At 43.4% G+C, this 24,752-nt stretch overlaps 1 protein-coding gene across 2 annotated transcripts in view; it reads right to left on the minus strand.

The window, feature by feature from the left end:
* Positions 1-1,393: 1,393 nt before the first annotated feature.
* The window catches only part of LOC108713772 (C-Jun-amino-terminal kinase-interacting protein 1), a 29,851-nt gene continuing 6,492 nt past the window's right edge, over positions 1,394-24,752 (minus strand). Inside the window, exons 1-12 of one of the 2 annotated variants that reach the window (XM_041589815.1) lie at positions 16,822-16,922; positions 12,417-12,531; positions 10,267-10,494; positions 6,168-6,249; positions 5,278-6,084; positions 5,067-5,142; positions 4,714-4,886; positions 4,179-4,285; positions 3,640-3,759; positions 2,921-2,991; positions 2,686-2,784; positions 1,394-2,365 (exon numbers count right to left, since the gene is read on the minus strand). In XM_041589815.1, coding sequence (XP_041445749.1) covers positions 2,293-2,365; positions 2,686-2,784; positions 2,921-2,991; positions 3,640-3,759; positions 4,179-4,285; positions 4,714-4,886; positions 5,067-5,142; positions 5,278-6,084; positions 6,168-6,249; positions 10,267-10,494; positions 12,417-12,531; positions 16,822-16,874 — 2,004 coding nt within the window. In that variant the 5' untranslated portion in view covers positions 16,875-16,922 and the 3' untranslated portion in view covers positions 1,394-2,292. Of the gene's footprint in view, positions 2,366-2,685; positions 2,785-2,920; positions 2,992-3,639; positions 3,760-4,178; positions 4,286-4,713; positions 4,887-5,066; positions 5,143-5,277; positions 6,085-6,167; positions 6,250-10,266; positions 10,495-12,416; positions 12,532-16,821; positions 16,923-24,752 lie in introns of those variants that run through there. The other variant, XM_041589814.1, reaches the window with a different exon arrangement.

Here is a 24,752-nt window from a genome sequence, read left to right on the forward strand (position 1 = left end):
TAATTCATTTGTCACATGCAGGGGTGCTTCGCCAATGAGGCGAGTTGAGGCTGTCGCCTCAGGCAGCAGCGCCCCACTAGGTACCAGGGGCAGCAAAAATGCTGCTCCTGGTACTTTAAGAGCAAATTTCCAGGGGAGGGGGGGGGCAGCAGCAATTGCTGCTGCCTCAGGCAGCGGAGGGGCCAGGATCGCCCCTGGTCACATGTGGAATAGCCCATTGTGATTATTTTATACCTTCAACTGCTCCCCTCCCCCTCCCCACTGCACCAATTGGTTCAGCCTCTTTAGACAGTTGTGAAGCTCTTCTTGTTACTGGTTAAGTACCTACCTCACTTTCCAGCCATATTTCAGAGCTCCGACTATTTCCAAGAGTCTTATTATCTTCCATGGCTAGGAATAAGATTGCTGCCATTATTCTGTGCCTGCTGGTTCTGCTGGGCTTGGGGTTCTACGCTCCCATTCGCACCAGGTATTGGCCCTCTCCATTCACTCGTATACATAGTGCACCAGGTGTTGTTGTGCCAAATTCTCACCTCTCTCCTGTTGTTTGCCTTCATCAGGTTCATTCCCCATATGAATAATCAGCTGGAGCGGAAAGTGGATCATTTTGGTCGTCTAGATGGTAAATATCCTGTTGACTCCATACTATACCTGATTATTGTATCACCCATAGGGAGTGAATAACCGGCATTGCCAGTACCTTCCCCAAATTCATTCTCTGTGTTGGGGGGATAAACAAGCCAATCAGAGCCTTTAGATGGGGTACACACAGGGCCACACAGACAGCAGCCGTAATTAGGAGGAGTAGAGCGTTGCTTATAGAGTGTAACAAGGTGATGCCACAGGCCAAGATGGTGGCCATACCAACGTGGCCAACCTGCAACTTCAGTGTTCAGCAGGAATAGCTGAAGGGTTTTGGCTGGACAGTTAAATACTGTAACAGGCCCTTAGCTGAGGCTTTATCTTCATTATAGGCATAGATCTTCCTATACACTTTATTGAGGCTGAGGCTGATGGGGAGCCCAGGGCAAATCTTGCTGTAGGACCTATGGTTATCTTACTGATGATGCAGTTACTCTCTATTTTACAGCCAATCACATGTTTTCTTTGCAGCGTATGGCATGTTGCCCCATCATCCTACAAGGAATAGCCATGCGACCAATCAGAATCCCTCCCCGCTGGAAGAATCTGGCAAAAGCAAGCGAGATGACCCTGACGCTACAGATCTATATTATAATGATATTGTATGAAACTGTTTCTTTAAGTGCTGGGGTGCCCATGCAACTGCTCACTAAATAAACAGCACAGCTGACGCAGTGACATCACTGCGTGACATCACATTCTTTGTGCCAATATTTGCTGTTTATCCACATTCAATCACAACAAAAAAAAATCATTCTCAGTCAGTTTTATTGAGAAGCCTCAAAGCTGCCCCTTTGCCCCAACCCTCTGCATTAAATACCATTTCAGCATCTTTAAATGAGCTCACAAGGGGGTGGGGGGGTCACGTAGGAGCGTACACTGAGAAACTTAGCACCAATGGCCACCCAGAACAGAAACAAAAAAAAATACACTCTGTAACTCCTGAGACAACCTCGTTTTTTCTGGGTATAAATATACAATAAATCTCTGTGCTCATGTGGCCCTCGTACACGGCTCCTCTATCTGGAAGGGCCCCAGCAGGCTCCCAGTCACTTCTCTATCATACGCCCCTGTGCTACCTGCATGGACTCCCTATGCAACTGCAGAAGCCGTCCCAGACGTTACAAGTGTATGTGTCTCTGTGTGTAACACACCTTTCAGTACATTCACACTCACTTGGGAACAGTGCACACTCCCAGCACCCAAACCTTGAGCGTTCACTCACCTGTATAGTGTCCTGCTTGCACTCACACTCACACTCTTGCATTATTAATACTCCTGTAAATTCTGCTTCCCACTGCCTTTCCCTCCTCCCTGTGCTGCCCAGGTGGAGCCTTAAAAAGGGAGGTTCATGGGGGATTGGAATGCAGTCCTCTCCTGGTGTCCCCATGCTCGGCACAGGAATGGGGAGTGGGGTTATGGGGCAGAGAAGGCTGGTGAAATGAGAGTTCTTGGCAGAAGTTATAGGTGGGCACAATCCGCACTCGCCTTGGATCAACTGTCCGACGGTGGAGGCTCAGACAGGAGGAGCGGAGGCCTATCCCTCCTCTCACCCTCCTTCCAACCAGCCTGGCATCGTCCTGCCCTCGGCCACTCACACATGAGCAGTATGTCCATGCACACAACAGCTTTCCTTGGTACACGGAATGGTTATTCCAGATAGATGTCTTCTGTGGGACACGTATACTCCACAAACTCTTTGTAGAACTGCTGGAAGGCTCTTCTGTAGGGTAAAAAGAAAGGCACTGTAGGTAGAGCTTCAAGTCAAGTGTATCAGTGCACCCCTAAAATGATCTAAGACCATTGAATCCTAGTGCCCATATATATAGGGAGTTACTGTATGTAGGGAATATATAGGGAACAGCCAGGCTAGAATACATAAATTAGGTCTTCACCCAATGGGCTTGCAAGAAAAGATCTGAGCTGTTAGGGGTGTTTGGTGGTTTCTGGCCCCTTTATGCCACTCCTACTGGAATGGCTGCTTAAAGAACGACAAAAGGGGCATCTTGCAGGAGTGTATAGCCATGCCATGCCGTTCCTTACCCGACAGACTCTGCCAAGGGCTTAGTAGATTCCTCTGAGACGAAAACATGGCAAGCGAAGCGATGATCCGAAGGGTGTTTAGTGATAAAACCAAAATATCTGCGCAAGAGAAGACATTGGAGTCATAAGAACACATATATCTGGGAAAGGGGGTATGTTTCCCCACTACAAAGAAACCACATGGAGTCATCCCGCAGCATAGTCCCTTTGGGGAGGGAGAGGAGCTTGCACTCACTTGCTATTCTTGGGGTGATAGCCACAGAAGGAAATATTCTTTAGCTGGAAGAAGTGACTGCATGTGTTCACCTGTAGGAGGAAATAAGAAGGAAAACTAAGGGAGTTGTGTGTATATATATATATATATATATATCACATGACAAAGAGAAAAGCCCATGCAGTACCTGTAGGGTTCCCTCTATGGAGGTGCATTCTTTCTTCTTTAGCTCATTTCATATAGTACTGAAGTACAATAACGTGTACTTTCTCAACACGTTGAAGGGGCACGGCTATGGGGACTACTAAGGCCACCTTTATCAATGCTATATTTATGCATGGTCCAACAAGGATGGGGCATGGATATGGGCACCACTATGGCCCCCTTCATCAATGCTAAATTCATGGAAGGGGCATGGCTATGGGCACCAGTATGGCTCCCTTCATCAATGTTATATTCATGCATGGTACAGAGCACAGAATTCTTTGCAAATCTTCTTTAATCACATTCTTTCAGTAAGCTCTGCTTAGAACTGACCAGAGAAATGTCATTGGGCAGTCGGCAAAAATGACCAGCAGGTGGTGCTGTTGTTTAAGATTTGTTACATTATCATTTTCATTTATCGGGTGCCATTATAACTCTAGTGTAGACCCTACATTATTGGATATTATCTTAAATATGGAAACTGTCGAGGAACCCAAGAGGCTACTTGGACGACAAATTAATTTGGGGTATTGTACCTGGCTGTGATCCAGGGGGTCTTCTCCCTGCACTGCAATTTTCACTCCTCGCATGCTTATCTCTAGGATACAGTTGGACGGGGGGTTGGACAGCACCGTGAGGCGGCGGGATACTGCGATCTGAAAGCCAAAAGGTCAAAGAATGGTAAAACCCTGCAGAATATATTATCTAAACATATCCTTGTAGATGATACATAATGATGTCATCAGTTTAGATATGTACTGAGTGATGTCATTCATCAGCTGACTCACTGAAAGTCTGTCCCAAGTCACTGCTCAACTCTTATATACTGTCAGTAGTTAAGACAAAGATACATGGATTTCCTGGAATCCCATGACCCTATATGCCAGTCAATGCTCAACTGATGCCTTCAAGCTATTAGTCCAGTAGAAGTCCAATTCCCCATGTACAGATCTAGGGAAGTTCATGTGGTCCTCCAGCAGTTACTGAACATCAACCCCCAGCAATCCTGAGTAACATAGGTGAAACAGTTGCCCGAAGGACACACCTGCTCTAGGGTAGGAAGGAGACAACTAACCTTTTGCATAGCAGAGCAGAGAACATCAGTCCCTTTGTGATACGGAACCTGCACAGAACCCAGGAACTTCAACCAGAATTGATCCACCCAATTAGGAGCTCTGCTTTCTGATGGGGACAAAAAGACATCATCAGAATTGTCATGGTTACAGTAAAGATGCCAAGACTTCTCTTCAGTTTGAATAGGTTTTTATGGATTTAGCACCCCAGGGAAGGGTCCAGCACTCCAGAATAAACCAGAACTGTGCTAATTCTGGATTCAAGGGATATGTAGGACATACTGTAAGACAACTGCATTCATTTCACAAGCACAAATGGAGTACTCTGTGCACAAGGGGGTGAGGTGTTAGACTAGTCCTCCTAGGGTCTACCAGAGAACCTGATTGGACAGTACTGTCATGACTATAGACATTACTAAGGAAATAAGGAAGGAGTTTATGAAATTGCCCTAGGCAGAGCCTGTGCCCACCTGGATCTCTGGTAGAACTTCCCCTGGGTTTGAATGAAGAACTGGAATGCTCAGTACACTTTATTACCTGCAATGGGATCCGGCTCCTTGGTCACCTGTACAGCGTAATAAGCAGGAAAGATCCCACGCTCCCCAGTGCGCATGTTATATGCCTCATACCAGTAGTCTTCTGCCTGAATCTCCACCAACAGGGGGTCTTCGACCTTCAGCTCCAGCTCATCAGGGTGACGGGGCATGAACCTAAACGGAGAATGGGAGTACAGTGAGGGGTACAGTTAAGGAATGGAAGGATCTAAAGTTCAGAGACAGGGAGGTGACTAAACCAATAGATAGGGGTTAGTATTAGCCAAGGAGGAAAGCAAGTCAGAAGATCATGAGAATGAAGACGACTAGAGAAATACAGATGGTTGGGTATGTCACCTGAATACGGCTCGATGTGTCTGCTCCCGCTCTTCACCGTTTATCAGGCACGAAAATAAGCCAAAGGACTCTGCGCCTGAGAGAGACCAATGGAAAAACTTATACACATAGTCTTTCACAGTACAGTCACATAAGGAGACCTGCCTAAACCTCATACCATATCACAATCCTTGGACCACGTGGACAACAGACATCTCCATGAAAAACTTACCGGTGCACCGCGTACGCCCATTCATGAAGACATTGAGGAACTTTTTGGAATAGGAGATGTCACCGTCTGGAGTTGAAGATTCTGAAAGGCACATGGACCTTCTAACCCGGTCATCTTCCCGCCCTGCACCTCCAACGTTATCCTCATCTTCCTCCTCTTCATACTCCTCCCCAATGGCAGACTCATAGGGTGAGGAGACACAGTTGTCATACACTGTGCCACTGTCGCTGTCGTCGCTGTAGCCTCCGTAGCACTGCCTCAGGCTGACCAACTGCAACTGTACATTCTCGTCTACCACCAAGGTGTATTTCACAGAGTCATAAGATAGGCCACTGGTGTCTGAACTTACTGAAGCCCTTTGAAGGTCCTGAGGACCTGTTCCCCTGCCTGGGCACCCAAGGTATCCCACCCCATCCTCTGTTTCCTCCTCGCTAATGGACAGCTGCTGACGCCCCCCATTGGTTGTGCGAACATTAATGTCTGCGTCCGAGCTGACCGACATGCGACAGGGTCCAGCTTGTGAGACAAAGGGTCTTTCAGACTCTGGAGGGTCCGAGCTCCTTTGCACAGGAGTCAGGAAAATCTCCTCTGTGGGCTCCAGCCTCACATCAGTCTGATAACGGATACGGTCTCGGTGGGAATCCAGGTGGCATCTGCTGGAGGAACGGTTGGAAGAGTCTGTGGTGCTTTGGGTAGAGGTGTGACGCCGACAGGGGGTATCTGTGGAGGTGCCTCGGTCTTGCGTGACTGCAGGTGGGTTTCCCTCATCACTCAGACACACGTGCTCATTGGAGGGGCTGGTCTCGCCTGTGGGCAACAGAACAAAGTTATAGGGCACATGAAAAAGGCCACCTTAAAGACCCCTTAATAGATACAGTTGGCCAATTTACCTGTCTTCAGTGGAGACGAGGAGCGGGACACTCGGTCCTGCCAACTATATTTCTTCACAGAAGAGTTATTATTCAGGGTGTCCTATGGAAGGGAACAAACCACATGTCTCATGGCCACTGCAATCCATCCCCACTCCCCTACTCATATGTATGGCACCTGAAGTTAAAGGCATTCAGATAGTGATAACCAATTTATCTTCAATGAGGGATTGGGGGTTATAGTCATCAGATCAGACCAGAGGCACTACAGGAAGCTGCCATATTGCACACGGGGTCTTAGTGGGCATTTAAATCTATAAAATGCTGGGGCCTATTTTAAGATATGCCTGAAATCCCCTCCCAGACAGGCAGAAACACTTTTAGGAGGTGTATGCTGGGCCAACTGTGCCAGGTCCTACCTATTGTACTGTCCAGTAGAGTGTCATGAAGAGGCAAGAAGGTAATATGCCCCCCCTGCATTTCTACTTCCAGCCAGAAGAGGGCGCTGTGGAACTGTTCCATTTGGATTAAATGCTAGGCCAATTCTTCACAGGCTGATGTTCCCCAACAGAGCTAATTGCTGTTTGGGTGTTTCAACAGATATGGGAATTCCCTGTGACAGCACATAACAAAGAGCAGGATCCCCCACTCTCCTGCATATATACAATTATCCAGTATTTCCCAAAGACCCTAATATTCTGTGCTCTAAATCTTTCTTGGGGAGATGAAGAGATCCCCGAATCTCTCTCCGGCTGTTGATACGTTACAACTTTTAGAATTCTTTGCCTGATCCTTCTACTGGGAGTTTCAGAGAAATGCACATCAGTGCCTCCTGGGAAATGTAGGCTCAGTGAGGGGATTATCACATTCTCTTTGCATCTTATGACAGCATTAAAAGGGTGGGACATGATGGACGGTGTCAGGCAGAGGCATCTCTGACCACTTACAGTCTTCTAGCTCTGCCATAACCATGGAAATCAGTGAGTGGGGATAAAGTGAGGGGGTGAAAAGCAGGGAGGGATGGAAGAGAAGAAAAAAGAGATGAGGAGCTTGAGGGGGAAGGAAAAAGAAAGAAAGAAGCTTGAGGGGACGGAAGAAAAATAAAGGAATGAAAGAAGGGAGGGAGGGAAGGAAGGAAGGAAGGAAGGAAGGAAGGAAGGAAGGAAGGAAGGAAGGAAGGAAGGAAGGAAGGAAGGAAAAAAGACATAGAGAAAGAAGAGCTTATGGTGACAGAAGAAAAATAAAGAAATGAAGGAAGGGAGGGAGAGAGCGAATGAAGGAAGGAAAAAAGACATAAAGAAAGAAGAGCTTAAGGGGACAGAAGAAAAATAAAGAAATGAAGGAAGTGAGGGAGGGAAGGAAGGAAGGAAAAAATAAAGGAAGGAAGGAAGGAAGGAAGGAAAGAAGAAAGGAAGGAAGGAAGAAAGGAAGGAAGGAAGGAAGGAAGGAAGGAAGGAAGGAAGGAAGGAAGGAAGGAAGGAAGGAAGGAAGACATAGAGATAGAAGAGCTTATGGTGACAGAAGAAAAATAAAGAAATGAAGGAAGGGAGGGAGAGAGCGAATGAAGGAAGGAAAAAAGACATAAAGAAAGAAGAGCTTAAGGGGACAGAAGAAAAATAAAGAAATGAAGGAAGTGAGGGAGGGAAGGAAAGAAGGAAGGAAAGAAGGAAGGAAAAGATAAAGGAAGGAAGGAAGGAAGGAAAAAAATCAGCACAGAGAGGTGCCAAGCAGGATAACTAGAAGTTACTAGGCCCAACAGCAAGTTAATGTAGGGCCCCAAACACTTCTAAAAGTTTTACCAGTGTATATACTGTGCCCCTGTAAGCCAGGAAAAAGAAGCGGGGGAATAGCAGAGGTGTATGAAGAAGCAAGGGGGCTAATGGTGAGAGTGTGGTAAGAAGAGAGAATGACAAGAGAGTGAGTGTAAGATAAATAATGAAGGAGGGAGTGACTGTATGGAAGAAAGTGAGAAGGAGGGGTGATTTAAGGGAGACAGTGTAAAGAGGGGGGAATATTAGGTGAGAGAACTAGAGGAGTGAGTGTAAGGAATAGAGAGAGAAGGAGGGAGTGAGTGTGAGACAGTGAGAAGGTGTCATTGTTTGGGAGACGAGGTGTAGTGGATGAGTGTTGGGAAAAAGTGATAAAAAAGAGGAGTTAGTGTAAAAGTAAGTGGGAGTAAAAATAAGGAGAAGGGGAGTGTGTAAGGGAGTGAGTGTAAGAGAGTGAGTGTAAGAGAGTGAGTGTAAGTGAGTGAGTGTACGAGAGTGAGTGTAAGAGAGTGAGTGTAAGAGAGTGAGTGTAAGAGAGTGAGTGTAAGAGAGTGAGTGTAAGGGAGTGAGTGTAAGGGAGTGAGTGTAAGTGAGTGAGTGTACGAGAGTGAGTGTACGAGAGTGAGTGTAAGTGAGTGAGTGAGTGTAAGAGAGTGAGTGTAAGGGAGTGAGTATAAGGGAAAGTTTAGGTGAGTGAGGTGAGATATGTAGGGTCATATTATTGTCAGTTACTGATCTCTCTATTCATTCCTTCTCTCTCACTGACATTCACTGGTTGGGGTAGGACCAGGGTCAGTGAGACATTAGCAACTAAATTACAGTTTCAGTTCCAAACTAGAGAACTGCTAAGGAAAATGTTAAATAATTCAATTGCAAACTGTCCAAATTATCACTCTTTGTTATCACATTAATAGAGACAGAGACAGAAGTGTTACCAGGAATACACCCTGTACCCCCTCTGCCTCTCCAAGGGGCAAGCAAAGCATGCTGGGATAGGAAGGAACAGAGAGAGTGTGATAGGTGGGGGCAGATAGAGAGGCAAAGGGAGAGATAAGAAGGCAATTGGGAGGCCATAGAGTGGGGGTGGGGGGAGATTATGGAATGACATAGGGAGATTAGCTATTTCCCTGCCCTCATCCCATTAGCAGCCACTGGCCGGATTAAATGACTCCTATTAGCTGAGATTACAGAGCCGACACACAGGGACACTCACGGGATTCCGGCGACTCCTTTAAATCTGACAGTCAGGGGGAGCCTGCTTTGAGCCCATGCACCCTGGCCTACAAATTAAGGGAAGGGCCCATGAGACATCTCCCCAGGGTGCCATGACAATAAATGCCCCCCCCCGGCCTTTCCATAAAAATTAATATGAGACATACAACCAGTGGCCTTCCAGCCGTTGCTAAACTACAACTCCCAGATTTATTAAGAATTAAATTGTCCTCACTCTCCAACACCTGCAACCTGCTCTTTGGCCTCGAATTGACAGCCCTGAGATATCACGTAAACCCAAATCAAACAGATACGGTGGGAATTGTAGTTCAGTGTACAGTAACAGTACAATGAGCGGATCACTATATTTACAGAATACAGACCCCTTACATGGGCCTTTTATTCATCTCGATGTCACCTGACTCCACCGATCACTGTTCTAGAGAGAGAGAGAGTTCTAGATGGGCTTGTGACTGCTGTGTATTGCACTTACTGAACATTGTAGTGAGTACAGTCAGGGCTACTTACCTGTTACTGGAGGCTACTGGCAATACAATATAAGCAGGTACTGGGGTGTATATAGGTTCTGGGGTATATGTAGAATCCCGACAGTTATCTGTCCCCTCCAGGGGGTCATGGAGCTACTGCTAAGGGCAGAGTCACACGCTGCTATTTCGGGAGACTACTCGCCCAGCGACAAATCGCTTCTTCTTCGGGCGACTAATCTCCCCGAACTGCCTTCCCGCCGGCTAGAATGTAAATTGCTGGCGGGATGGCACTCAGAACGCATTGGCTTTCCAAAGCCGCCCGAACTTTACTCGTGAGGCAAGCAACTTCGGAAAACAAAGTGCCGGAAATTGCCATCACGCTGGAGATTAGTCGCCCAAAGATGAAGCGATTTGTCGCTGGACGACTAATCTCCCGAAGTAGCAGCGTGTGTCTCTGCTCTAATGAAGTTTTTGAAGCTGTAAAGTAAACTTTTATATTATATCCCATGACGCAGGCTCCTCGGGGGCGGAACAAAGTGGTGGTGCCTGATGTTGCCTATTTATTGCCCACTGGGCGATGCCATTGTAGCTGTTTCCATATGGCAGTGTAGGTCTGCTTGCTGTGAGGTCCCCTGGATATAAGTTTGATACCTGGGTCCGTGGTGCTGCCTGGGAGAACAGGTTGAGGGTGGTCGGTCTCTTAGGTCTGTAGGTGTCCATGGATGGAGGGAGCTTAGGTCGGGGCTCAGCAGGGGGACCGCTCTCCTCTTCGGTGATGTGGCCAGCATCGATTAAGTCCAACTGCAGCATCTCCGCCTGGATCCGACTGGCAGCTCCCCCTCCTCCTGGGGCTGGACCAGGCTCACGACGCAGGCGGCTCTGGGGGATCAGGAGACAGAGTCATGGGACCAGAGGGAGGGAGAGAGGGACAAGTGACATCATGAGCTGGGGGGTAGCAGGACAGAGAGGGGGAAAGTTACGGTGTCCCTAAGGGAGAGACTGGGAGAGATTATCCAGAGAGAGAGAGGGAGCAGATGGGAGAAATAAAGAGACAGACACATGGGTTCAACTGGTGGAAAGGAGAAGGCGTCCCATGTCGGGGGCCCTGTGTGGTACTGGTACTGCTGTAGAATAACAATGAGAAGCAAAGGGCCCAACTGCAAAGCCGGGGGCAGCGCCAGATAATGGGGAAGATCAACAGAGATCGACAGATGCATCGAACACGAGCTCACCCCCCCCCGAGGGACCCTGTGTCCTACACTGAGACGCCAGCCAACAATCTGGGGCAGATGGGAAATGACACACACACAGAAATATATAAAGATGTATAAAGAGAGTTCTGTTTAAATTGTAAGCTCTGTTGAGCAGAGTACTCTATTGTAATGTACAGTGAGTCATGTGACACATATGATGTCACTAAGCATTGATTATAATTGATGACATCACCAAGCACTGTACAAGGATATAAAATACACAAGAGCAGTGAATATCTTATTATATCCTTATAAACGGTGAGTTCTGATGTAATTTCTGTCACATGACTCACTGAAATTTGTGTATAATAATAAATAAAGTACCCCCAGTAACCGCGGAGTTCCATGACCTGTTTAAAAACACTCGGCCTTCGGCCTCGTGTTTTTATATGGTCATGAAACTCCTCGGTAACTTAGAATATCCTTATATTTTACAATAGGGGGTACTTTATTCACTATATATAATTCACAAAAGTCTCAGGAATATCTTGTAAATGATATCCTTATAAACGGTGAGTAGTGATGTCACATGACTCTCTAAAACTTGTGCAATATAATAAAATACGAGGATATTCGAAGCCACCTCGGAGTTCCATGACCTGTATAAAAACATGGAATTCCTCGGTGACTTATAATATCCTTATATTTTACTATAGGGGGTACTTTGTTCACTATATAATTTACAGAACAATCGTGGCTCTTATGTATCATAATAATATGAAACTGTCAGCGCCAGCCTAAGACATGGCCCCCCAGGTCCGGACTGAGAATTAAAATAGGCCCTGGCATTTCAGGTACACAGAGGCCCAATTAGCCCACATAGAGGCCCAATCAGCCCCCACCAGCCCACTAAATACTGACTTTCTATGGGACCTTATAGCAGCCCCTCTGTCATTTGCCAGAACCCACAGATTTCCAGTCCGGGCCTGTGGCCCCCTATATGAACATGCATGCATGGGACAGTTCATGCACATGTGATGGAAAGAGGGGTACCACCACCATCCCCCCAAAACTTGCTGGACTAGGCATGGCCTTTGGGACATGTGCCCACTAAGGTGCCCAGGAGCAGTGGTGAGGGCTCATTCTGAAGGCCAGTGGAGAGAATTTGCTCCCCGAGACACACCTGGAGGCCCAGGTGAATGAGATTTGGGGTGCAATGAACTACTCATTAGCACATCCCTTGGCCATAAACTGACTGTCCTTTTATTAAAGTCCATTTTCTAATGCTGATGCTGAAACCAACTTTCCACCCATCCCAACTGTGCTGTAAAAAGCTGCCAGCAACTGTATATCCATACGTATAGAAATATAGCAATATAGATGGTGTCTCCTACAGATACTGTACAGGAATAAACCATCTTCATTGGAGATGGACAAATTTGCCCCATATCTCTACCCCAAAAATCGGTGAATTTCCCTCGAAATTTGCAAAACGGCTAAAAATACGCGTAGCGTGAATTTTGACGCCCGCGTCAATTCGCATTAAAGTCAATGGGCTTCCGATTAATGTTTTTTTTGACGCCAGCAAATTTTCATGGCAGGACTCACCTTGCAGTGCTGGCCGTCATTACAGTGCAAACTAATCCCACATTCATCTGTGATCTCGGTGATTTCCGATAAATCTTCATCCTCAAACTCCTCCAGCGTGATATCGTGTGTGAGCCTGGGGAGCACAAATCAATAGCTGGGGATGAGTCTCCGTTCAAGGGACCATCCATCATGTGCAATAAAATATCCGCAATAAAATATCACCTTACAGCACAGCAAGCCATGGAGATATATATTGGTGAATTTAGACATTTTACCCAAAAATGTATTTCTGTTACACATGTGCACAGATGCTGGACTACAGATTCCATCATGCTATAAGCCTTAGTTAAAGAATGCTGGGAATTGTAGTTTAGCAAGATTTGGGGTGCAGCAGAAGTGTTATGTCCCCTTTACAAAATCTCCCGCTAAATTAGAATAGCAATTTCTTTCATTATGTAAAACCAGATTTTGGATTTAGTTCCCCTTTATAAGTAATAGGTAACATGTACTGCATGCCCTGTGATCAATGCTACCATCAAGGGGGTACAAGGGGTACTGCTGTCAGGGACCCCAAGAGTCTTAAAGGAGTTGTTCACCTTTGAGTTAACTGTTAGTATGATGTAGAGAGTGACATTCTGAGACAATTTGCAGTTGGTTTTCATTTTTTATTATTTATGGTTTTTGAGTTATTTAGCTTTTTATTCAGTAACTCTCCAGTTTGCAATTTCAGCAATCTGGTTGCTAGGGTCCAAATTGCCCTAGCAACCATGCACTAATTTGAATAAGAGACTGGAATATGAATAGGAGAGGGGACTGAATAGAAAAGATGAGGAATAAAAAGTAGCAATAACATTTGTAGCCTTACAGGTCTTTTAGATGGGGTCAGTGACCCTCGTTTAAAAGCTGGAGTCAGAAGATGAAGGCATCTAGTTCAAAAACTATAAAATAAATAAATAATGAAGATCAATTGAAACGTTGCTTAGAATTGGCCATTCTATAAAATACAAAAAGGGCTTGTAAAGGCAAAAAACATTTTTTTTAAACTTTTTTTAATGAAAAAGAAACCTATATCCAATATACTTTAACAAATGTGTACAGTTTTTATAAGAAACCTGTCTGTATGCAGTGAAATTCTCCCTTCATTTACTGCTGTGGATAGGAATTGTCAGACGGTCCCTAACTGCTCTGCAGGGAAACAATCCTACTTATGAACAGCAGGGGGAGCCCCCGCCTTACTTCCCAGCCATGCAGAACTCCAGCAGCTTTGTTTGTTTCCCTGTAGAGCAGTCGGTGACTGTGTAGAGATTTGTATTGAATCTTATTTTGCCTTTACATCCCCTTTACTGTTTCCAACTCCAGCTGCAGGGACAAAGATCATGGAGCCAGATTTAAACAGATAAACTGGGATTCTATTTGGAGGATTATTTTGCTGCAGCCACTGGTTCTGCAGAGTTGGAGAAAGCTTGTATTAAGCAATATAAAAATTATAAAATCCACATTAGATCACATGACAACACAGGACCCAGTGCAGTCTGTATATTCTGATTATTAATCAGTCTTGCTGTATCGGCTTCTGGCAGATATTATTTGACTTGTGCTGTTTTGATAATAGATGACGATCCCTAAGCAGCCCAGATCACACTGAGCATGTGCACAGTCTTGGTCTTGCAAAGATGTATCACAAAGTTACAAGATGGTGATACCCGGTGGCCAACTTTGAAAACATAAATCATTAGTTTGATTAGGCTTGTGGTGCAGTAAGTTCATGTTTATGTTTAGTATACAAAATACTGCATTTCTAGCCGTATTCTATTTTAGACTTTACTTCCACTTTAAGTGCTATGTGGTAAGAGACATCGTGGGAAGGAAGTCCCTGCCCCATAGAGCTTACAGTCTAAGTGATAGATAGGCAACATTACCCTTTAAATAAATTAAATTAATCCAGAGTATCTTTTGAGTATGATGTCTCCTGCCCAATGCTTGTCTGGGTGACAAAATGCCAGAGCTGCAGTTGTGCGGAATTGCCCTAATTCCTTTTCTTGATTCTGCAGACGATTGTTTATTCCTATTCTGCGAACTATCGAGATAAACAAATGATGCGCTGTCCCCTTTATGCAAATGAGCTCAAATGTCTCCATTCTAATGCAGTGCAGGGAAAGGGCAGTAAAGGTCACGGGCATAATTCAATCAGATCTGACTCTCTGTGCACTTGTCTTATTCAATGCCCAACATTTCCCATAATAATTGGGGGGGAAGGGATCCCACAGCAAAATCATTGTAGGACCCCTCTAAACTTACAGGATAAGACATAATTCTTAGACATATGCGCTGCTGATCAGTCAATCCGCCTGGGGCCCCTCGACTTCCAGGGCCCCTAACGGTTATAATCGGCATAGGACATCCTGAACAACATGACCATAGATGCTTTGATTGAGAGATCTGCAGAAGCTAGGGCTGCAAGCAAACCTGGAACTTGAAGGGTTAACTCAAAATTGGGGGGGGGGGAACCCTGTTGTTTGGCATAAAATGACCCAGCAAGGGTTAAGCCAATATCTGGCACTGTTGAGCTCTGGCAGGAGAACCTGACTCCAGAAGAATTACTTTAACATCTTTTGAAATATTACATGACAATGTGGTTCAGGAAGGGTTAACACAATAATAACTTAAGTCTTACAGCAGACACTGGCTCTAGAGGGGTTAAACCAATATCTGGCACTATTGAACAAATTAGTGAACAAACTCTGGCAGGAGAACCTGACTCCAGAAGGTTTACTTTAACATCTTCTGAATTCTTACACAACAATGTGGTTCAGGAAGGGTTAACACAATAATAGTCTTACAGCAGAAATTGGCAACCAATATTGACTAAAGTCTGACAGGTGAAACCGGCTCTCAGAGGGTTAATTAAATAGTAAGTAAAGTCTTACATGAAGAGATCGCCAAGGGGGGGTTAACCCAATATTAACCCATCTTCCTGCAGAACCTGACTTTAATGGGGTTAAACCAATACCAGACAGTTAAAAAAAACTGCTTTAGAAGGGTTAAACAAATACTAACTAAAGTTTTACAAGAAGAGACCCAACCTTTAAGTTTCGGGCTTTATTATTAACCCAAATCTTACAGCAGAAATTGGCACTAGAGGGGTTAAACGAATGCCAGTTAAGGTGTACAAGTGAAACTGGGTCTACCAGGGTTAATTAACCAAATGCTACGTTCCAAAATTAACCCAACCTGCCAATACCAAGCAAAAGTCTTACAGGCGAACTGGCTCTAGAAGGGTTAACCAAATATTGAGCATTCACTAGTGAGTCTTATAGTTAAAACACAAATGCGTTTTTGGGCTGGGCCCCCAAGGACCACCAGAGAACCGGACATGAGCCAACTCTCACTCCAATTAGGTGGGACAGTACCAAATACAGTGAATAAAGTGCCCCCTGTTGTAAAATATAAGGATATTATAAGTCACCAAGGAGTTCCATGACCGTTTAAAGGCACAAGGCCAAATGTGACTTTTAATATCCTTATATTTTACAACATAACGTATTACAGTACACACATTCCATTGAGTCATGTGACAAATTATATCACTGAGCATTGATTATAACTGATGACATCACTAAGCACCATTTATAAGGATATCAGTTACAGGATATTGTGCAGTATAGACTTATGGAGATATATGAAAGGGCTGAAGGAATCTGTCCAGCCTGGGGCCCAATAGGGCTATTCTGAGACCCTGGTCTGAGATTAAAATACACCAAAGGCAGCAGCACAAAGTGCCCATCAACATTTTAGAGATTTTTGTTTTGACCCCTATTCTTATTGGGCCCCAAAGCAGCTTCTGGGTCTGTTCCTCTATAGTTAGGCCCCTGCAAAGCTGCACCACCACGTTGCACTAATACAAATGAAATGTCTCTTTTTGCCCCACACACAGAGCTGCCCTAGACCCCCAGCTGTCACTAGGAGCAGACCTTGCAATAATAATCTGTATTATAATATACATGCTGTCAGCATTCCAACGGCAGGAGCTGCTGGGAGTTGCAGTTCAGTAAAAGTATTTCTCAAGTCAGAGACCCCTCAGGGTTGGGTCACAGGGGCACAGGGAGACGTAGTTCTGGAGGCAACGTCTTTCCATTGTGATGATGATGATGATGATGATGACGATGATGGTGACATAATACTATTGATGTTTTCAGTTGCCAACTACTAATCTCACCCCAAATCCCAACAACCAGACCCCCTATAGGGACATAAATCATGGGGGGGGGGGGGCACAGCACTGGGAATTGAACAGTCAACAGAATCAGTGCATGACCTGCAGGAAAGGATCAGAGTATCCGACTGAATCTGCATCTCCCGTCCCTTCCCCTCTGCTACATCCCTGCCCCGGGCCCTATGTCTGACTGTGGCCCCTGGAACCTACCAGTTCTCCCACTGGTTCTCCAGCCAACTGCCCTCATCATCACTGGACTCCATCGACTCCGCTCAGGGCCTCCTCTGTCTTTCCCCTTGTGTAGTGTAAGCAGAACTCTGGCTCTCTGCTCAGCATCTGGCTCATTAAATATAGATGGAGGCAAGTGTCTGACAGCAGCACAATCTGCCCAGCGTATGGCAGTGTCCAAACCCTCACTCCCACCACTCACTGATACTATAGATTTCTTCTGCACAGTTCTACTGGGGGCCACATGACCATCTATCTATCTGTCTGTCTGTCTGTCTGTCTATCCATCCATCCATCTATCTTTATCATTGTCTCTCTCTCTCTCTCTCTCTCTCTCTCTCTCTCTCTATCGATCTATCTATCTCTATCATTGTCTATCTATCTATCTATCTATCTATCTATCTATCTATCTATCTCTATCATTATATCTATCATTGTCTATCTATATATCTATCTATCTATCATCTATCATTATCTAGTTATCTATCTATCTATCGATTTCTCGATCTATCATTTATATACAGTATCTATTTATCTATATTTCTATCACATCTATCATCTATCTATCAATCTATTTATGTATCATATATATATATATATATATATATATATATATATATATATATATATATATATATATATATATATCATTATCTATCTATCCATCCATCTATCTATCTATCTTTATCATTGTCTCTCTCTCTCGATCTATCTATCTCTATCATTGTCTATCTATCTATCTATCTATCTATCTATCTATCTATCTATCTCTATCATTATATCTATCATTGTCTATCTATCTATCTATCTATCTATCATCTATCATTATCTAGTTATCTATCTATCTATCGATTTCTCGATCTATCATTTATATACAGTATCTATTTATCTATATTTCTATCACATCTATCATCTATCTATCAATCTATTTATGTATCATATATATATATATATATATATATATATATATATATATATATATATATATATATATATATCATTATCTATCTATCCATCCATCTATCTATCTATCTTTATCATTGTCTCTCTCTCTCGATCTATCTATCTCTATCATTGTCTATCTATCTATCTATCTATCTATCTATCTATCTATCTCTATCATTATATCTATCATTGTCTATCTATCTATCTATCTATCTATCTTTATCATTGTCTCTCTCTCTCTCTCTCTCTCTCTCTATCTATCTATCTCTATCATTGTCTATCTATCTATCTATCTATCTATCTATCTATCTATCTATCATCTATCTATCGATTTCTCGATCTATCATTTATATACAGTATCTATTTATCTATATTTCTATCACATCTATCTATCAATCTATTTATGTATCATATATATATATATATATATATATATATATATATATATATATATATATATATATATATCATTATCTATCTATCTATCTATCTATCTAATCATCTATTTTTACCTACAATTCCCAGCATCCCCTATTAATAACCCCTACTACAAATATAAACCTAATTGGTATTGTATCTTTAGAACAGAGTTTCCAGGGCTCAAAATCTATCCTAACACCCCTACGCAACAAATGTCACCCTGGAGCAAGAACTTTCCCCCTGGATAATGGGTATTATGGGTAATATGGAGGTGAAACTCTTGACTCCTTCTTGTTTTGTGATTATTTAAACACGTGATGATATTGTTAATTAAAGGCTTGACAAAGGGCCAGAATATCCCGAAACATTGCCTTAAGGCACTTTTAGTAAAGTTTTTTCACTTTTTCAATAATACCGGAGTGCTGCTGCTTTTATTGACTTTCAAGACGAGCATGCTGGGAGCTGTAGTAGTCCAGCCACATACAGCATGAATGCCATCATTACACTTCTCACCATAAAACCTCTCACCAGATCTCCAGAGCCAGCAGCTCAATTAATATGCAAAGGTATCCTCCAATGAGAAACCCAGATGCTCAGTGACAACCTGGCTCCATGTTCTGTGTTCTTGCAACTGCAGCTGAAAGCTTTAAATCCACTTTTTCTATCACAGGACGACTAAACAGCAGTCCGTCCTTCCTCCTGATGTCCCATTCCAGGGTCATATCATGTAGCCATTATAACCTTATAATCTCCCTATGTAAAATAACAGCAAGATGCCCGAGTAGCATTCTCATTGGTCAATTCTCTTGCATTTTTAATTAGGTTTTGTCTCAGCAGTATTGTTATTGGTGAATCCAAGCACAACATATCACAACATCTTTTCATCCCAAAATGTACTCCAAAAGGGATGCGGTGCAATGTTGGGCTCCTCCTCCATGGGGGCCACTCCCATAGTGATTAGAAGCAGTAACATAGGGAGATGACAGTGCAATTTGGCCATTATTATCAGTTCCCATAGCAAAGTTTAGGAGTTTTGTTGTTAGAAATCATGTCTCTGCATAACATTAGGGAACAGGTAGGATCAGACTGGGAGATGCTCTTGCAACAAGTGCCCCCCTGCCCCTGGGAATTGTCTGATCAAACAGTGTTGCTTTATGAATTCATCACTAATGGTTGCTTGGCTACAGCTGACAGCAGGTTTACCCTTAGTATTAAGCATTCTGGGAGAGATATTGGGTAATGCATGATCGAGTTACACTCTACTTTCCCTTTAATATTCCTCTATGGGGCTCTGCAGTGGAATTTTCCTGTCTCAGGGGGTTGGGGGCAGTTATTAAAATATACAGCCCTTGTTATACTTAGAAAGAAGAAAACAAAATCATCTAATAAAATATTGATGACTGCAAAATCCATAAGTGCCCATTGTAACGTCCCTGAGTAATGGCTGTTCTCCTCCCTATTGTCGCCAGCCACTCGTCCTATTTCAAGCAATTGCTCAGAGAGAGCAAGAGAGAGAGAGAGAGAGAGAGAGAGAGAGAGGGAGGAGGAGGCACATATCCACCGAGGTCAAGGAGTTAAACTGGGAGAAGGTGGCGGGGAGTTCTGGTGGCCATGCATGTTGTGGCTAACGAGAAGTAATGAGCTGCTAGTAAGTCATGAGTCAGCCCATTATCTACTCACCCTGCAGCATGACATCACCTCCATTCACTGCTTCCCTCCCTGTAAACAATGGGACGAGACTTTAGCAATAACAATCCCATTGTGACCTCACTCATTCACCGGCAATAACAGGCAGCGTCGCCATCCAGAAACTACATTTCCCAGCATCCTCAGCTGTGGCTTCCCTTCCTTTATGCTATGCAATTTCAAAAAACGGTCCGCACACACCAATGTTGCAGTCGGGGATTGTGCCCCTTTTATTAATGCCACCAACAATCAACGTTTCGGAGGGAACACAGCCTCCCTTCTTCAGGATGATCCTGAAGAAGGGAGGCTGTGTTCCCCCCGAAACGTTGATTGTTGGTGGCATTAATAAAAGGGGCACAATCCCCGACTGCAACATTGGTGTGTGCGGACCGTTTTTTGAAATTGCATAGCAGTAAGGAGACCGGGCTTGGTTAACGGAGGACCAGCACCACCACGCAGAAAAGTGGAAGGAGGTGTGCGGTAATAAAATATTTTATTCCCTTCCTTTATCCAATACAACTGCACTAACAGATCAGAGTGGCAGTGTTCGGCTCTGCTTCATCTACAGAATTATTTAGTGTGGTGGGATTCTGGGTGCAGCTGCCGCACTGAGTACAGGAGCAACTGTTTTTGATTCTTCACAATATCACATGCTTTGGTGCTGGACTATAATAGAATAAAGACGACACAGAGAAGTTTCTATACTTCCCCACTGCCTACAGTGCCGCTCCATGAGCCACAAAAATAACAGGGCCCCAACCTCCATAAAAACAGCCTTGTCCTTGGCACATGCCCACGAGTATCCTGGGTGGCCTCTAATTTGCTGCCAAAAACCATACGGCCCCATTGTAATGTTTGTGCTCTGCTTGAGTGAGAGCCAACAATGTATTAAAGGGGATGAAAAGTGTAAAATAGAATAAGGCTAGAAATGCTGTATTTTGTATACTAAACATAAACATGAACTTACTGCACCACAAGCCTAATCAAACAAGTGATTTATGCTTTCAAAGTTGGCCACAGGGGGTCACCATCTTGTAACTTTGTTATACATCTTTGCAAGACCAAGACTGTGCACATGCTCAGTGTGGTCTGGGCTGCTTAGGGATCGTCATAAATGATCAAAACAGCACAAGTCAAATAATATCTGCCAGAAGCCAATACAGCAAGACTGATTAATAATCAGAATATACAGACTGCGCTGGCTCCTGTGTTGTCATGTAATCTAATGTGGATTTTATCGTTTTTGTATTGTTTAATATAAACTTTCTCCAACTCTGCAGAACCAGTGGCTGCAGCAAAATAATCCTCCAAATAGAATCCCAGTTTATCTGTTTAAATCTGATCTTTGTCCCTGCAGCTGGAGTTGGAAACAGTAAAGGGGATGTAAAGCCAAAATAAAATCCAATACAAATCTCTACACAGTCGCCGACTGCTCTACAGGGAAACAAACAAAGCTGCTTGAGTTCTGCATGGCTGGGAAGTAAGGCGGGGGCTCCCTCTGCTGTTCATAAGTATGATTGTTTCCCTGCAGAGCAGTTAGGGACCGTCTGACAATTCCTATCCACAGCAGTAAATGAAGGGAGAATTTCACTGCATACAGTCAGGTTTCTTAAACTGTACACATTTTTTAATTAAAGTATATTGGAGATAGGTTTCTTTTTCATTAAAGAAAGTAAAAATCGTATTTCATATTTTGCCTTTACATGCCCTTTAAAGGATGATTCCCCTTTAAGTTTTAATAAATTATAGAATGTCCCATTCTAAGCAACCTTTCAATTGGCCTTCATTTTTCTTTTGTATAGTTTTTGAATGATTTGCCTTCTTCTAACTCTTACCAGCTGTCAAATGGGTTCTAAGTTCTTTTCAATTGGCATCCATTATTTTTCTTTTTTTCTTTTCCAATTATGTTTATTGGTAGTTAAATATTAATCAGTAAGAGCAAAATCAATACAATACAATACAGCCCATCAGTTTACATAATAAAAGAATTATTACATTTCAATCCAATGAAAATAAAGCAACAAATGCCAACCTAAACAAAAATTCATCATGAAAAAAAATAAATGAATCCAGAATAAAAATAAATAAAATCTTCCTCTCTACTGACCAAGGAAATAAAACATTTGCTATATTAATGGACAAAATTAACAAATCATCTATTTATCTTTAAACATCAATGGACGAGTGAAACGAGCCTTTATCAGAATTACGCATAAACTTTTCAATCATTATTTTATCATTAGACTCCAGAATGTCAAAGTAGGGAGGCCAAAGTTTCAAAAATGTTTCCTAAAACCAGTATTACCATATCTAAAACCAATTGCTTCATCTAAAAATAGAGACTTAAAGGATAAGTAAACCTTTAAAGTAAATTCCAAAAGTGCTTAGAATAGCGCCCTCATTAATTTTACATTTAGTTATTTTAAAGGTTTACTTATCCTTTAAGATAAGATAAAACAACTGGGGAGTTTTCCTGAATTCTATATAAAAAAATAGATTTACGGGTAACTGCATTGACCTTTTTTTTTTTTAAAATAGTTTTTTCATTATTTTCCTTAATCTGACTCTTTCCTGCTTTCAAATGGAGTCACTGACCCCATGTAAAAAACAAAACAAAAACAAATGCCGTGTAAGGCTACAAATGTGTTGTTATTGCTACTTTGTATTGCTGATCTTTCTATTCAGGCCTCTCCTATTCATATTCCAGTCTCTTATTCAAATCAGTACATGGTTGCTATGGTAATTTGGACCCTAGCAACCAGATGGCTGAAATTACAAACTGAAGAGCTGCTGAATAAAAAGCTAAATAACTCAAAAACCACAAATAATAAAAAATGTAAACCAATTGCAAATTGACTCAGAATATCACTCTCTACATCATACTAAAAGTTCATTTAAAGGTGAACCCCCCCCCCTTTAAGCCCTTCTCACTTTTGGCAGTGGGGGTTGTTCGCAGTGATTCTACCTGCTACCGACCTGCCCTCAGCCACTCAGATGTTTTATAGGAACCCGCTCAACCCTGTATAATGGGACAGAAGAGAGAGTATTGATCCAGTTGTGACTAATGCTCTTTATGGACTCTGTGTATAAGGGAGTCAGTCATCAACGGGAGCTGCTCGCGGGGAGGAAGGAAGACGATTGGGTGATGGGAAATGGCAGGTAATAATGTCCTAACGAGGCTGCCCGCAATCAGGCAAAGTGACTAAATCAATAGGAAACATATTGATACATCAATGCTCTATGGTCTCCTGCAGTTCCTACCAGGGATTCAAAATAGGTCCCAGAGGCCCCAAAAGCCCCCTAGCCAGCACTGTCTCTATAGGATAATAGCAGCAAGCCAAAACTGCACTGAGATTAGGCAACAAAAAGATGCCTGATGTAGAGTTAGTAGGACTGTGCAATAAAAACGACTTGCCCTGGTGGTCCAGGGGACGCCCGCCACGCCATGCTTCTTCCTCCTCCATGTTTGTTTCTTAGGACGCACGTCTTGTTTCTAATATAGACACGGACGCGCTGGCGTATCCTGTTTTGACTCCTGCCTGGCCATTGACTATTCTGAATTCTTGTATCCTGACCCTTGCCTGAATATCGACTACCTCTTCTGCCTCATCCTTCTGATTGACTACCTGGTTTTGACCCTTGCCTGCCTGACTACGCTTATTCTCTGCCTGCCTCGACCCGGCCTGATCTGACTACGATTTTGTCTTACGCCTTGTACCACGACCTTCGGCCTAAAGACTCTCGCTAACAGTCGTGCCCCTCTGCCTATCCAGAACCTCTAGACTTGCACCTCTCGTTTAAGTCCTGGTGGCATCCAAGTAGCTGAGGGCTCCTCCCGAGGCCAAAGACGGCCACACTAAAGGTGAAGCACGAGCCGAGACCAGGGTGCTTGGCATTTGTTCTGGTGTTGGGTGCCGGCCGTGACAGACTGTTTCTTATTGAAGATTCCTCTTACATGTGTAATTAAGGTTGCACTGCCTACTCTGGACCACTAGGTGGCACAAATAAACACCCGTTTTGGAGAAAATATAGGCAAAACTGATACAGACAGGTTCCTATAGCTGTACAGAAATTACACTTACATGCCACTATTGGGTAGTGGGAAGGCAAAGTCATGGGGAATGGGCACGGACGGTCTAAATGCCTCTAAGCTGCCCCCAGCCTTGTGGTACAAATATTGAGTTACCAATAGGGTTGCCACCTGGCCGGTAAAAATGATGGTTGATCTCAATGTTATTAATAGGGAAAAAAGATAAATAAATAGGAAGGCCGGCATTTATTTCCAGAAAAGGTGAAACCCTCGTTAACAATATAGAGAGCACTGCTTCCCTTGGTCACAATGTACAGGGGATGGGGCAAATACATTAGGGATGCACCGATTCCAGGATTCGGTTCAGGATTCGGATTCGGCCGAATCTTTCTCCCCGGCCGAACCGGATGCAAATCTGCATATGCAAATTCGGGGGCGGGGAGGGGAAATCGCGTGACTTTTTGTCAGAAAACAAGGAAGTAAAAAAATTTTCCCCTTCCCACCCCTAATTAAGCATTTGATTCAGTTCAGTTTCGAAAGGATTCGGGGGTTCAGCCAAATCTTATAAGTAGTGGATTTGGAGCATCCCTAAAATACATAAATAGCCAACCTGCATTGATTTGAATATAAGACTGGAATATATATTGGAGAGGGGCCTAAATAGAAAGATGAGTAATAAAAAGTAACAATAAATGTGTAGCCTTACAGAGCATTTGTTTTTTTTTAGATGGGGTCAGTGACCCCCATTTGAAGTCTGGAAAGAGTCAGAAGGAAAAAAAAAAAGCAAATAATTCAAAAACAATAAAAGAAATAAATAATGAAGACCAATTCA

This window comes from Xenopus laevis, chromosome 4L (genome assembly GCF_017654675.1).
Source record: "Xenopus laevis strain J_2021 chromosome 4L, Xenopus_laevis_v10.1, whole genome shotgun sequence".
NCBI classification, from domain to species: Eukaryota; Metazoa; Chordata; class Amphibia; order Anura; family Pipidae; genus Xenopus; species Xenopus laevis.